We start from the raw sequence: 15,804 nt of genomic DNA on the forward strand, positions 1-15,804 counted from the left end.
TTCACTCTCCTTTCCATCAAAAACAGAAAGGCTAAACCATGAAGGGATGCAGTATCAGGCTACATTCAAGGCTGAAGAGTAGCGTAAAGTAGCTTCAACAAAATTGCCTTCATTCTGAAAATAAGTACTCAGTTGGAATGAACAATAAGTGTACCTGAATGGACACAAATCAGGTATTTCAAAGTTAAACTTTTTGTAGGCTATATAAAATGGAACATACATAAATCTCTACATAAATGAAAACAATCTTTCATTCAAAACATCAAACAGAACCATTTTAACAGTGCAACATAGTTACATTTTACAAAACCTACAAAGTAATCTAATTTCAACTCGCGCAAAACATTGAAACCCATCTTTAGATTCACATGTGGTTATGATTATTGTTAGTCACACATGTATCAAAAATGATTTTCAAGCCTCATCTGGCAAGACATCAACAAGTCTGAAGATTCTTGAGGGGTCAAAAAGATACCAATTACAGATCAGACCCTGCAGCATTTCAGAGGGACAAATATAACACAGTGTGGGATACACTCTTGAAATGTAAAAAAAAAAAAAAAAAAAAAAAAAAGTGAAGTTTGTGTCCTTTTGAACTCCTTTTGGTTTGGTTTGGTTTTAAAATAAGGAAAACACAATGAACTTTATTCCAAATTATTCAATTCATGTTCAAATCAATTGAAATATTTCATTAACAACTGAATGGCTTGAAGCAAACACCACTTAATCTGTTGTCAACATTTTGTACGTCAATACATTTTGTTTCAACAGATTGAGCACATAGTTGCACCTCCTCTTCACAAATCAATGGCTTAAAAATAGAAAATGGTTAAGGAATATTTGGGTGCAACAGTGAAACCATTTTAGTTATAATAGCTTGTTATCTTAAAGGTATAGTTTACCAAAAAAATACAATTCTGTCATCATTTACCCTCATGTCGAAACAACTCAAAGGGTCCAAACAACTTTCAACTACTTTTTATGTTCCACAGAATAAATAGTCATATAGGTTGTCTGGAATGACATTAAGGTGAGTAAATGATGACCAGATTTAACTATCCCTTTATATCTTGACCATGTTTCAATAATTTCAATCAAGAAAACTTTAACAAATCAACGAAGGTTCAGTATAGGAAATCCAATCACTGGAGTGAATATCGGTAACTAACATCTGACAAGTCACCTTTTTGTGCATTTACCTCAAAAGCTAACTGCATGGGCATTCACAGCACAGAGAATGTCAATTGCAAGGTAACTTAAAACACGGATTCACACAATGCAAGCATTTCCGTTACTTTTACTAGCCAGTAAGGGCTAACAGTTAAGCAGATGGTAGTTGTACACATTTACTGACTAAGATATGATTTTAGAATATATATCAGGGCATGTTTACTACTATATGTCTATTGGGAGTTTTTGAGCAGCAAGGACCATGCAGTGTACACATTACAGGTCTGTCCCATCATAATATAGTGTTATATACAAAACATGCACAAGTCAAATGAGGTCACTGTAACTTATGCATTACCTCTCTAAGCCACATAAAAAGATGATGTTAGCAGGACAAGACTATTTTGTTGCCAAGACTTGCATTGCAATGCACATTATTACCATTAGTTTGTACATCATCAAATCCAAATTACATGTTGCTGCAAAAGCATCGATACATTTTCAATGCTGAACACTGTTATTACAGTTCAAAATAGTTTGTTTAATAGTAATTGAATAGGTGGACACAAACTCATTACAGAAAGATGGAACAGACTGTAACTAAAGTATAAAATATACAGTTTGATCGAGCTAGATGGATATGATAATTTGTTATCAACGCAAACATTCAGTCCTCATCTTAAATTATGTTAGTGCACTTTTCACTAAACTCAAATACGAATTTCTTTTTGAGAAATTCCAGGTAGACTCTTTTACCACTTATACTCAAATACAGTAGTTGTGATTAACTTCGTAATAAATGTCAGTTGTTCTGGGTTCTTCCAAACAATGTATACAATCGTTAATGGCACCACAATGCACAATGAATGTGATGCAGACTGTGTGTAAAACAGCTGGTGAAAACAATTAATATAAATGCTAATGGAAAGTAACAGAAAAAAAAGATCTGAATTATATCTACACTGTAACATGGGCAAATAATAAAAATAATAATAAATATAGCTGCAAGCAGCAATTATCGGGGCCAAGCACAAAAAGACGATAAGACATGCCAACATGGCAGGGAGTGTCAGACCAACTGGAACAATGAGCAATTTAAAAATTGAAAGATGATTTTAGGCAAAATAGCTGAATAATCATATATACAGTAATTAAAAATATGATTTAACGGTTTATCACTTTCGACCAATAGGCGGCGCAGTTACGTGATGTGGTGTGGTCAGAGTGAGGTGAAAATGACACATACAAAGTTTGGTGTCAATATGTCAAGGCATTGCAGAGATAAAGCCTGAATAGTAATTTTGGCATCATACCTCAACTTTGCTGCTGCGGTATACAAAAACGAATTTGTCTATCGACAAGAAATCCATATTATTTTGTTGGCCCGGTCTGGAGATGATACGAATCGATTTTGGTGAAAATAGGACAAACGGTCTAGGAGAAGTTCGAAAAAGTATGTTTTAAAAGAAAATGAAGATGGCGGAAAGGAAGTTTGGCTGACTATGCCAAAATTGGTATCTATGTTTTTGGCATAACCCAGGGAATCTATTAAGACATTAATAGATTAGGCAAATTTTTTCAAAAGTTAATAGCATTTTTGGAAATTTTGTTATAACTTTTTACCACAAGGTGGCGCTGCCCCAAAACTTTTGAGTACCTTCAAGGCATGGTGCCGAAGAAACATACCGTGTTTCGTAATGGGACAACAATGTATTCGTAAAGTGTAGCATTTAATATCATGATATTATATTGTAATTAATGGCAATTTCCTTGTTTTGTTCTATAATAGCACCAACAAGAGGCACAATCCCACAATTTTTTTCCATGTGTCTTCAGAGTGTGTACATACATAGTGTGTATGTACATACATACATGTGTGTGTCAAATTTGGTGAAAATATCTCATTTCGTTTTGGAGTTATAGATATTTATATGTATAAATACATGAAAAATGACCCACACCTGATTTTGTTTGTATTTTTCTTTCCACTTACTATTAATATTTTGTCATTTGGGCATTAGCGTATAGCCAACGACCTATTTTCCGAACTTCCTACAGTGGTTTCGTCTCGATTTTTCAAACGGTTTCGAAGATATTGGCAAATGTTTTTTAAGCGCTAAATCACAACGTTACATAAACAGTAACGCCAAACCTAGCATGTTTGGTATCGTTGAACTCGGAAAGGATTCAGGAATCTAAGGAGATGACTCCCGTGAAAATAAGTCAACCACACCCAGAGTTATAAGCATTTTAAAAATATTTTTGCCACTAGGTGGCGTTGGTTCGAAACTTCTCAGGCTCCTTCAGGGCATCGTATTGATGACCCATACGGAGTTTCGTAATGATACGTTCATGCGTTCATAAAATACAGCATTTTGGTACAAAATTCAAAATGGCCAACACCTAAAATGATCGATATGGGAGAATTGGATATCAGTCGACTCGGCATGACGCCCTGAATCTAACGAGACCATTTTTATGATTTTTGGACAAATCTTTCAGAAGTTATAAGCAAAAATATTTCATATTTCCGGACCAGTAGGTGGCGCTGTGCCGAAACACAGCATGTAGCCAAGTCATGCTTGTGTTGACTTGTACCAAGTTTGGTCTGAATGCGATAAAGAATTGCAGAGATACAGCCTTAAGTCTGTTTTTGCAAGCGCTACGTAAAATTTGTTTGCACGGTATTCGAGAACGGTTTGACGAATCAACTTGAATTCCATAATTTTTTGTCGGCATGGTCTGAAAATGATCTGATTACATTTTCGTGAAAATCTGAGAAAGATTTAACCCGTCTAAGACGAGTTTGAAAAAGTATGTTTTTCAAAAAATTCTAAATGGCGGAAAGATTTACGTGACGGTAAATGAAGTCATAGGGTGCAATTGAATCAGCTTCAGCCAAGGAATCAGAGGGGGAAATAATTTTGTTTCTAGCCATTAAGGTTCAAAAGTTATTAGCATAAACATGAGTGCAACTTTGGACAGTTGGTGGCGCTAGAGGGATTGAGTTAGAGACTCCAAATTTTCTATGGTGACTGTTCCGACTGTCCTCTATCAGTGTGCCAAATTTCTTCAATACGGAAGAAGAAGAAACGAAAGAAGAAGAAGAATAAGAACGCCAACGATTTCAAGAGGTGCCTACGCACTTTCAGTGCTTGGCCCCTAATAAAGAAGAAGAATAAAAACCCATGCAAACAGGCATAATAATCTCAAAGATTTGAATAATTCTTAAGAATTCTATGCACTGTGCATAGTTAATGTCCAAAAAGTTTTATATTGGCTTACTGGCAATTTGTTTTGGCCTGTGCAGAAAATGATAATAAATGTTAACATAAGCTTTGATACTGGACTCATTCTACACCTGGAACATCCATTCATGCCAGCAGTCCTGGATAAAATGTATTTCAATTAAAAAAAGAAAAAAGAAAAAAGAAAGAAAGAAGAAGCAGCCTTAAAAAAAATAAACAGAAGTATTGAAACATTGACTCTTGAGCTCTCTAATTCCGTTCCACTTAGAAAACCATGACTGGGCTTTAGGTCTAAACATTTCTTCCCGATTCACAATCACACCCCATTAGCAGTGATTTCCTGACTTATGCTCTCTTTGACCTCTAGGGGCAGTGAATCAAAAAGGTGGTCCTCCACAATGAGACCATTTCGGCGCAAGAGTCGGCACTGGCCAAGCTGTGCGGGTAGGCGATCCAGGCAGTTCCCCTTCAGCTCAAGATGAGTCAGCTGCAACAACTGTCCGATTTTCTCTGGTAGCGACGTGATGCAGTTGTGTCCAAGGGATAGGGTACGCAACTTTGTGCATTTGAACAGCTGCTTGGGCACCACTTCCACCTTGTTTCCTGTGATGGCAAAGTGCTGTAGATTTTGGAGAAACCCCACCTCTGGAGGAATCACTACGATGGAGTTGTTGCTAACATCCAGGTATCTCAGTTTGAGAAGATTGAATAGAGTGGTAGGCAAGGTCTCAAGTTTGTTATGTGACAGATAGAGGAACTCTAGGTTTTTTACGTGACTTATGGACAATGGAATGGAAATTATTTTATTGTGCCACAGTTTGAGGCAGTTAAGCCTTTTGAGGTGCTGGAAGCTGATGACCTCTTCAATGGTACGGATATTGTTCGATTTCAAGTCCAACTCCTGCAGGTTGGTCAAACTAAAAATTGCATGCGGTATCCTCTCCAGCTCACAATTGTACAGCTCGAGCTCAGCAAGATTCATCATCTTTTTCAAGCTATTTAACACCAAGAGTTTAGTACCATCATTGTGAACCACAAGTTTGATCAGGTGGGGTGATAAGTCCGTAATGTTAGTTGGGATCTTGGTAAGGTTGCTTTTCAGATGTAGGATCTTTAGATGCCTCAAGTCCCTGAGGGACTCTAATCCTATCATTTTGTTATTCTCGGAGTTCAAGTTTCCCACCAAGTAGAGCTCTCTCAGGTTCTTCAGCATGTAAACCCAAGTGGGAATTTCTGCTACATCCGTAAACTTGACGTGAAGGCACCGGAGGTGATCGCGGAGGAAACTGAATGCAGTCTGTTCGACTTTGGCGGGGCAGTGGTAAAAGTGCAACTCGTGGAGATTGATCATCTGGGAAATTTTTGCTGTGATACGTGCCTCTGGGATGAGTTCTAGTTTCAGGACCTCTAAATCAGTCAGGTCAAAGACAACATCAGGAACACCCGAGAGCATGAAAAGATGCAGCTCAAGCTTATCCTGTGCATTACGAGTCACGTGTTGCCGTAGTTTCTCAAAGGTCCACTCGTGGTTTAAGCTTATTTCCCGCAGTTTGTTCTCACTTACCTCTGAGAGAAAGACACCAAAACGTTTTGAGTACAACTGGTCATACTGGTCCACCATGTGAAGGAGGAAAGCAAAGTCATTCTTCACATCTGGGATGTCACTAAAACTGCTTTCTTCTCGAACTTTTTCAAAGGAATACTCCTTAAGAGGCCGTCTAAACAGCCAAAAAAGAGTGTAAATGCAAATCAAGCCATAAACAAAAATGAGGACAATGTAGCTAACGAGAAGCTTTTTCAACATGAAAGCCATGTTGTGGGTGCACTTAAATTTGGAGTATCCAGTTAAATGCTTAATGTCTGGCTCACAATCATGGTCAAATTTAATGGAGGTGACAAAGGTCATGGTGTAACACAGAATCAGAATGAATTTGACAGTTTTAATTATAGTCTGAGCAACATAAAGTTTGTAGATCAAGTCACTATCTTCGACATGTGTGCGGAATTTCCTCACTTTCTCAAAAAGTGCTTTAGCTTGCTCTCCATCTTTCTTATCAAGTATAGTCATGCTTGGAACTTCGATGACTGGCTTCTCTGCAGAAAACTTAATACTAGATTTTACAAGCATGGGTGTGGACTGATTTGGACTTCCCTCTTCACTGCTGGTTGAAAAATGCTTTGGTAATGTGGAGGCTCCAGTCAATCTCTGCTTATTCTCTTCTGAGTCTTCACAGGCTGTCTCAGACAATGCCTTGGTTGTCCAAGGGGACTCAAAACACTTCCCCAAAATAGACACAAAATGCTCAATTTTGGAACTGGTCTTTGGATACTTGAACCAAAAGTTACTGCTTACCATAAGAACAATAGTGTGAATGAGAGCTAGATATGGAAAGTACTTTGAATACCATGGGAGGGCAACATGGTAGCACATCTGATTAACAAAGACATACTGCTGAAAATCCAGATTTGTTCGTAAACCCGTAGGCTGAGGTTGCCTGACAGCAGACGACTGTGGGAAGTGTTGGACAACACTGTCGGTTTGTTCTTTGCTTGCGATAGGTGCAGCTGCTAATGTCATATGGCCTCCTCCTGTCCCTGAGCCAAGAGCTTTCTCTGGTGTCCTTTCCGTGGGCACAGGGGTTCGGTCCTCCAGCGCTTCCAGAACAGGAAGACAAACCACCTGATCTTTGGTTAACTGCATGGTCCCGGCAAATATGGCCAGCATAAGCATGACCACACCCAGGTAATCCATAAAGACGTCCCACCATGGTTTCAGTATCCGATAAGTTGGCTGGATGTCATTTAGAGAGGCAACTTCTGTGAGGGTAAACATTCCTACATGAAAACATAAAAACAAGTATTTAGTAAATAGTATTAGTAAGAGTGTCCATGAAAATGACAAATCCTTTCCATGAATGACAAATCTTTAAAAAATCTAGTTAAAAAACACATGAAATCAGCATTTTATAAACTCTTAGAATGTGGCTTTGAATACCTTGAATGTGAGTATAATACACATATTAAACATTTAAAAAAGTATACACATATTTAAATTTGTAAAAAATAATTTAAAAAGAGTCATTAAAAACATTTTTCAAAGTAGACATTTTTTTTTTTACAAATATCATGGATTAGGCTAATAAATGTAATTTTGGGGGAGTCGCACAACATTATATTTTTATAACCTGAACTGCTCTTGCTTTGTCAAAGAGGTCAAATGATTTGACATTTTAAGACAATAATGACTTGAATAAACAAATCAAGTGTCTCAATGTTACGCTCATTTCTATGTGAAATACAGGCTTGACACAACATAAGTCTCAATCTCAAATTCCATTAAATCAATGTACAAATATAAGGAGTGGCCTAATACACCACTAAAGATAACAAATGGTCCCATCGCTTGGGGAGACACCCCTAGTGTCTCTGCCCTGTATCACTTTCCTCTGCACAGAGCTGGATCAGTGCTGAGGCACTAAAGCACAGCATTAGACATCCTTATTAGATTATCAGCCTTAGTGGGTGCATAATGTACTGCATGAAGACAATAGTACTGCAGTGGTGAGTCTTGCCAAAGACAATATTGTCTTTCATATCAGGTTGCAAGACTGCTCTAACATACATGCAATTTGCAGGGGTAATATTGACGAGTGGAGCTCGACTTTCACATTGCTAAGACATAACCGTAAACATCCAATAGGCAAACCCGAATGACCTTCTCACTGTCAAAAAACAATTGACTGGATGTCATAATGATTAATTAACTTGTATTTCACTTGGCTAATCAAGCTGTTATTTATATAAATTATAATGTTTTGAGTAAGATGAATTCATTGCTGGATGATTGAGTTATTCTCATTGAAACAGTGTTATCAGATTACATGTAGTATTACTTAAAACTTTTAATTTTTCTACCATGAGGCCTTAAGCACTTAATTTACAGCCTCTATGGTCTACTAATAAAACAAAGTCTAGACTTGCTTCACAAGACAATCACATTCCTTCCATTCATCACACCAACTATTCAAGTCACAAGCACTTTGTTCTTGGGCTTTGCCTGTCCTACAGATCTTTCGTTCAAGCCTTACACAGGCTTTGATGTCAACATGTCAACTGTAAGGAGTATGTAAGAATTTAAGAAGGATAAGAAAACTGTTTAGGTTTAAAATACATTTTATTTTGTATTTCAGTCAATTAACATGCAAATTCAGTGTGTGTCACAGATGAACATCTTTAAAGGGGTGCAATCCAGTCCAAGCTTCAGTTAGCTGTAAATGCAGAAGTCCTCACCATGTATTTTCCTCTAATTAGTCTCTAATTTAGTGCAATTACACAATCGCTTATTTAGTCAAGTCAGATTGCCGTAAACAACAATTATTACTTTCTTTCGTGTGTTGCCTTGGGTTAACAAAAACACTCATGATTTCTCAAAAGGCACAACATATATGTACTGATGCATATTACATGACAGCATAGAGATACAGTGTATTCGAATAAAAAACCCAAATTCTGGCTGGATATTCCAACATGTTGATCTATTTTGGCAGATTTGTCATTTTACAAGTGTGAACATCTGTAGAGTCAATCCTTATAAGTATATCAAATAAAGTAGAAATTAAGAGCACAGCCACCAGCGAGACTGTGAAAAATATGAAGTCACCTAATAAATTTAATGCTCAAAGACTGGCAAAGTAGGGCTCAACAAGACTTCAGAGAACATCTGAGAATTGCTTTTCCCAATGCTTACCCAAAATAAGTTGCTATACACCAGTTCCAAAGATCTACAGCTGGAAGGTTACGCACACTAACCCTATGAGCTGAGAAGTTAAGAAGGCTTGTTTTTTTGTTTTTTGCTTCTTTTTAATTTTTTTGTTTTTTGAAGAGTATACAATAGGCCTTTTCTGTTCCACAGCAGAAATGCAGTAATATATTATATATAAGACTTTTATGATTATATATCAGACTATTGTAGCCATCACTATACTTGCATTCAGACAGGAAATGTAATATATCCTTATCACTGGTACAGATCCAACAAGCAATTGTCAATTTCCTTAACTACTCTCATCATTCAACATGCTCAACACACCAGTGAACTTTACATACTCTAACCTTAACCACAACAATTAAATAGAAATTACTTATCTTAAGTTGACTTCCCAAAAGCATAAGGCTAAAGGCTCTGTGGCACCTACAAAACAGCTGTGATTATATTAACCAATATTCTGAGTTCAGGATGAGACAACCTGTTTGTCCAAACAATGATATGTTGGAGTGTTTAGTAAACCTGTTTGGAACGATTTGCCATTTCATTCAGCACAGAAATTACTCGCTTCATTTTTAAAGACAATTTGAGGTAAACAAATGCTTTCATCTAAAAATGAATTAATTGTTTTCTAAAACAAAATATGCCAAAATAACAATTAATTTACTTATTTGAAAATAGTCTAAATAATTCCTTATTTCAGAACATTCCTTGAAAATATAACATTACTCTTTATTACTATCCAATCAGTATGGATCACTTTGGATGAGCCAATAGATTTGGACTAATAAATCAGAAATGCATAACTAATTGAGGGCTTTGGTGAGTCTATGGTGATAAGAAGCCTCAGTTTTTAACCTCACCTTGGTAACACAACCCTAATCCACCAAAAACACAATTACCATAACGGCTAGCCTTATTTAACCTTCGTCTGAGCTTTTACCCCGTAACTAGGTCATGGCTGCCGCTGATATTTTCATTTGCTTTTTTTAAATGACACTGCTACTAACCAATCATGTCTTTTCATGTTATCCTGCAAATTTCAGCGTTGGAGTAACCATTTATGACCTATATATATATACACACACACACAGATACATGTAGAGGTTGCTGTAGTTCAGTGAGTTAAAATAAAGTGTTGTGCAATAGTGTAGCTTATGTATTTAATGTCTTTAACGCTAAATATGACCCACACCAAAAAGGCTTATGTGGTAATTAAATAGAAGCAAACATAGTGTGTATGCATATGTATAGAAAAAAAGGATGAAAGGCTGAAACTTAAATTGACTATTATGTTCACATCTGCCAAGTCAAGTGTAAGAAATCAAAATCAATTAATCTAGAATAGAATCAAGTTCATTCAAAAATTATGTTCAGAAAAATATCTTCTGCTCATAAATATGGCAATTTGATATCAACAAATATGTCTCAAAAAGACAGCAAAAGAAACTAGTAAATCTAAACAGGATAAATTCACACTTTTATTTTAATTAAAACTGACTTGACAACATTTGCTGTGTCAAGCACACTGTCCTGCTGGATAACCTTTTGGCAATTGGCACAAATAAGTGTACAATATAATAAAACAAATTATGTAATGTGTATTATGTAGAGTTTGTGCATGGTAACTTCTTATAAGAGACCTGAAATCCATTTAATGTAATATTAGCCTGTGCAACTGTACAATTTGTTGAGTCTCATCCAAAAGTGTCCCAAACATATTGCTTTATGTGCTCTGAACTACTCTGACAACCTTCACTAACACAACCTTAATATTTCAGAAATGTATGCTTAACATAACGTTTATACTTACTGTCTCATATAAACGTCATCAAACGTCATCCATCACCACTTTAATTCCTGAGAATCTGAAACATTTCATCCACTTGTCCTTGCAGTAATGGTGACTGTCCGTTCGCATGGGAGACGTCACGCCATTGTGTTTCTATACCGGGTCACGATATGTAAACGACAATGGCTTTATTTTCCAATGACATGTAAACTGCGAGCAGAACGCGATTTACAGGGACGGGCTGGAAATATTCCCTATGAACGCAATCCGGTGTCCTGTCACGTCTTCGTGGTTCTGTGCAGATTAACGCCGCTCAGGCAAGAAACCATTGGAGGTCTGATGATACTGTTGTGTTAAAGCGGAAAAAGTATCGGTACAAAAGGACAATTTACTAATCATTTACCCGAGAGGGCTTAATGAACATGTAAGGGTCCCCGCTCATCTCATTATTATGGTACATTCAGTGCCGCGCGCACAGCAGCAGAATCAACCAGTCTGCACCAGTTCTCTACACTGCATATCCGTCACATTTAAACCCCACACAAAGACACATTCACAGGCTGATACATACCTCAAAGCAAAGCTGTCATTTTAAAAAAAACGTCAAAGCTTGTACTATGTCCATGCGTGCGATATGAATGAGAAATGTCTGTAATAAACATATATATGCTGTCAAATAGAGGAAGTGTGTGGGGGCGGAGCTAAAGTTTACGGGAGGATTTACGCGCGAAACACCTGACCGGTTTTCTGAAGTTACTAAGCAACCAAACCCAGTATGTTACACTTGAACTGTTAAAGGTTGAAGTCACTTTCCACGAATAGTGTTACAAAATTGGGTCATCAGAAAAATGTTCAATTCTGTGAATTATAGCCTATTATGTAAATCTGACATGGGCTAAGATTGTATTTTTCGTGTATTTTCTATAGGACTTTATAGGTTATAAAACAAGTAGACACTTTATTAAATGTAAAATATATAAAAAAATAAAAAAACGATAGGCTATGTCAAAATTGGCAACAAGGCTGTACATTTATTCTAAATTAAGCTGTCGCTCAGAAAGTGCTTATTATTTGGCTGATATATTATTATTATGATTAATATTATTATTTGTTATAGTGACTTGGGCAATTGGTTTGAATGATTGAAACTGATTAAGCAGTCAGTACTAAAACATGTAAGAAAAAAATTGAGAAAAGATAATAGGATTATTCTCCTTTTCTCATTTTCAGATTTTTTTGTGGCAGATTACAGACGTTAGCATTTTTTTATTATTATTATTATTATTATTAAAATGATCATCAGAGATTATGTTACAGATTAAGCATAGTTCTAAAATAAAGGTGGCTGAACATATGTTTATGGTATATCAGCTAAATGTTAAACTCTGTATACTTTTTGAGTTTGTCACCTTAGAGAACGGATAATATTTAAAATATACAATTATATTATTTAAAAAATGTAAACATGAAGTGAATATAAAGCCTAGTTATTACCAGACGCCAGAATAATAGGGGAAAAACTCACCTTATGCAGGTAAATACATGCCTTTGCATGCATTCTGTGTTGTTTATATGTAAATGAAATCCTTTATGTTTTACAAATGAACCATATGGTTGCAAATAAGATTAAAGAGACTTTGCCTCCCCCAGCCCACTGGGCAGCCAGGTCCTGCTGAGCGGTTGTATTTAATTTCCACATGAACCTTTGGTGTGGGTCAAAGTTAATGTTAAAGTGCAGGTGGTTGTGGATGTTTTGTTTGACTAAGCACCTGCGTACACACAAATGGAGACAAAAGACAGATATCAGAAAACCTCACAGATCTAAGTCTTAGAGTTTGATCGAAACAGAGGGTGACAAGGTGAATCCCACATTCCAATTTGTGCTGCAGGCAGATTCTGGGTATGAGGACGTTTCTTGGCACTCAAGCTCTTGCCTTTTCAGCTACTGTGAAAGACTACTTGTTATACTGTGAAGGCTTTAGCTTTGATGACTCGTCTTTAAATGACAATTTAATGCCCAGTTTCACAGACAAGTCTTAAGCCTAGTCCCAGACTAAAATGCATGTTTGAGCCGTGTTAACTGAAAGCAACCCATATCTTCAAATATGTCAGTGCCATTGTTTTGTCTCAAGATGCACACCAGTAAACTACTTTAATGTCCTAATTTAACTAAGGCCTAGTCCTGGCTTAGTCTAAGACCTGTCTGTGAAAAAAATATAGACTGTGGAACAGCAATTAAGATTTTAGTTATTCAGTTTTCCTCTAATCACAACTTTGCAAGTGTCCATTTGCTTCTATTCACAGCTCCACTTTGACAGCTGCTGCACCTTGCCTTTTCATGGTTGAACGGAGAGCCATCTTCTCTTCAGGGTAAATTTTCAAGATCACACTGTCCAGGGTCATCAGCTTGTCAAGTTTATAAAGGCTTGAGGTCTGCTGCAGAACTTTCTCACTCCTTAATGCAACGCGAATCACAGACCTGCAAAAATATTCCAGACAACAGATTGATGAACTTACTCATTGCTATTGCAACATGCTCTATTTTGCACTAAAAAAACTCGCTAAAATATCAAGTTATTAATAATAATAATTGATTCACTCCCAGCAATACCGACGTGGTCCCCTTAGGGGTCGCAACCCCCTGGTTGAAGGCCCTTAGACTTACTACATTTGGACTGCATCCGAAATCACATACTTCCCTATTTTTTCACCCTAGTACGTGAAAAACAGTATGTGACAAAAGTAGTATGTTCGAAATACCCGGATGATGACCTACTTCTTCCGGCGCGAATCTGAATTGTGCATACGATGGACACTTTACTATCCCATGAGGCCACGGGAGAGGATTTTTGAATGTCAGTGAAGCGACGCAACAGACGCTGGTAGGTCACATGATAAAGGCAACATGGCGAATGTAGTACATCCGGATTACATTCATATTACATATTCATTCAATATTGAACATACTTTTTTAGTGGTCGTGAAGTAATTACTTATTTAAAATAAGTACCTACTCAAGAGAGTCTCCGATTTCGGACGTAGCCTTGGTCCATGGAATCCTGCATACTAAGTGGTGACCAGGGATCAGGCAAGAGTTAAACATCTCCATCTTGTTGGAAAAATTGTGTTGTGTACTCTCTATTTTAGGGTGCAAGTACTTAGCCGCCTGCCGATCTTTTCATGGTGTTGTGTTTCAGGATGGTAATTATACAAGATGTGCTCTAAATAAAGGCATGCGCTGTTCACTTTAGTCATAATTAGAAGACATGCCACAAAAAACCTGAAAGCTGTAACAATAGTATCCAATTAGTATGCTTATAGTTATAGCTATAGCTGCCCTCTGCTAATGCATAACAAACGTGGCCTAATTTGGAGAACATAATTTATTGTAGAGAAAATAGAAGAGTTTGTTTTTACCTTAAAATGTATGATAATTTGTATCAAATAACCACATGCAAGGCAGAGGTAATGGCTTTAAAAGTGGCTGAAGCTATAGTATGTTCCCTCTCCCAGGCCATGATTCAGCTATCAATAGCCATTTCCATCACCGCTGATCATGTGACTGAAACATGAGATATGATGGGAGACAACACCCACATACAAATTATTCTAAAGGCATAATGTTACACTGTTCATGGGATTATTTGAATTATACTAGCATGTGATTTTTTTGTCCATTTGACAATTCATTTTCAGTGTTTAAACAGATAAGACCCAGACTTATTCGAATAATGTCGTCATCATACTGCCCTCTCTCCAAAAATCTAAATTCTGAAATTGCCATCTTGTTTGCAATTGCATTTTTTTAAAGCCGGTAACGTTTCAGACTTTCCGGTTTGTGCATGCATTTGAGGTCAGCAAATTATCCTTAAACATTGCACAGACTCTGTGTTGCATTTACTGCGCAATACTGCCACCTGGGTGACAACTCTCCCTTGAGAATTACAAAACATTAACTGAACTCAACGCAAGGGACAAAAAAACATGCATTTTATTTATGCCGTTTTACAAATTAAAAACACTTTGGTAGAATGCAAATTATACAAAACAGGAAAATAAGGCATATGGTCAGCACTACATTATGTCAGCACTTATATCTAATGGCAAGAAACAACATCCTTCATTTTATGCACAGATTTGCACTTTGGCATCAACATCATTATAACCTTTAACATGCAGACACAAGACCAGAACAGCAACTGACCTTCCTAACCATAGACAGGTCTACTGTTAAAAAAAAATAAAATAAAAAAAAAAACCTATGCATGATCCAAAGCTATTCATGTAGATAATATTACTGAAATACAACATGGAAATCACACAAAAAGGCCATGTAACTCAAGTATTCAGTCTTAACTTCTTAAAGCGCCTAAAGATGTATGAATTCCAAGACACTGAAACACTGATTCAATACCTCTTTATGATGGCAATGTAACTGGCAGTCTGTAGAAAAAGGCCACATACTGATCTCAGTACATCAGACGAGTCACCTCTCTCGAGGCAATATCAGATCAAATACAATGTAATTGCCATGTACATGACCTAAAGACACTCATAATCTATCTCCAAGTATCTGAGAGAAAATACTAAGGAAACTAAAGTCTACCTGATTTATCTTGGTGCACCTTGAGATATCTTTGACTATTTATTTATTTTTGCATGAAGGACATTATAAAATAATACATTTCTTAAAATGCATTTGCATATAATCTTAGAGCTTTGTTTCTGACAAATGTTTTCCTTAAGTTTGCATGAAATTTACAATTACAGCGTACAATACAAGATGGACAAACACTGTTGACTAATATGATGATTAAAATGTCTAAATT

At 36.6% G+C, this 15,804-nt stretch overlaps 1 protein-coding gene across 2 annotated transcripts; it reads right to left on the bottom strand.

Annotated features, from left to right (window-relative positions):
* Positions 1-1,048: 1,048 nt before the first annotated feature.
* On the bottom strand, positions 1,049-11,613 carry lrrc8db (leucine rich repeat containing 8 VRAC subunit Db). 2 transcript variants are annotated; one of them, XM_084426131.1, is made up of 3 exons: positions 11,547-11,613; positions 10,997-11,320; positions 1,049-7,253 (listed from the first exon to the last, which is right to left on the bottom strand). In XM_084426131.1, the coding sequence occupies exon 3, from the start codon at positions 7,249-7,251 to the stop codon at positions 4,735-4,737; it is 2,517 nt and encodes an 838-aa protein (XP_084282257.1). In that variant the 5' UTR covers positions 7,252-7,253; positions 10,997-11,320; positions 11,547-11,613; the 3' UTR covers positions 1,049-4,734. The 2 variants fall into 2 exon arrangements, with proteins under 2 accessions (XP_084282257.1, XP_084282258.1); XM_084426132.1 differs by lacking the exon at positions 10,997-11,320.
* Positions 11,614-15,804: the final 4,191 nt, after the last annotated feature.

This window comes from Rutilus rutilus, assembly GCF_951802725.1.
Source record: "Rutilus rutilus genome assembly, chromosome: 12".
Taxonomy (NCBI): Eukaryota; Metazoa; Chordata; class Actinopteri; order Cypriniformes; family Leuciscidae; genus Rutilus; species Rutilus rutilus.

Excerpts from the sequence above, each read along its gene's own strand:
- lrrc8db (XM_084426132.1), bottom strand. The coding sequence starts at position 7,251 with ATGTTTACCCTCACAGAAGTTGCCTCTCTAAATGACATCCAGCCAACT.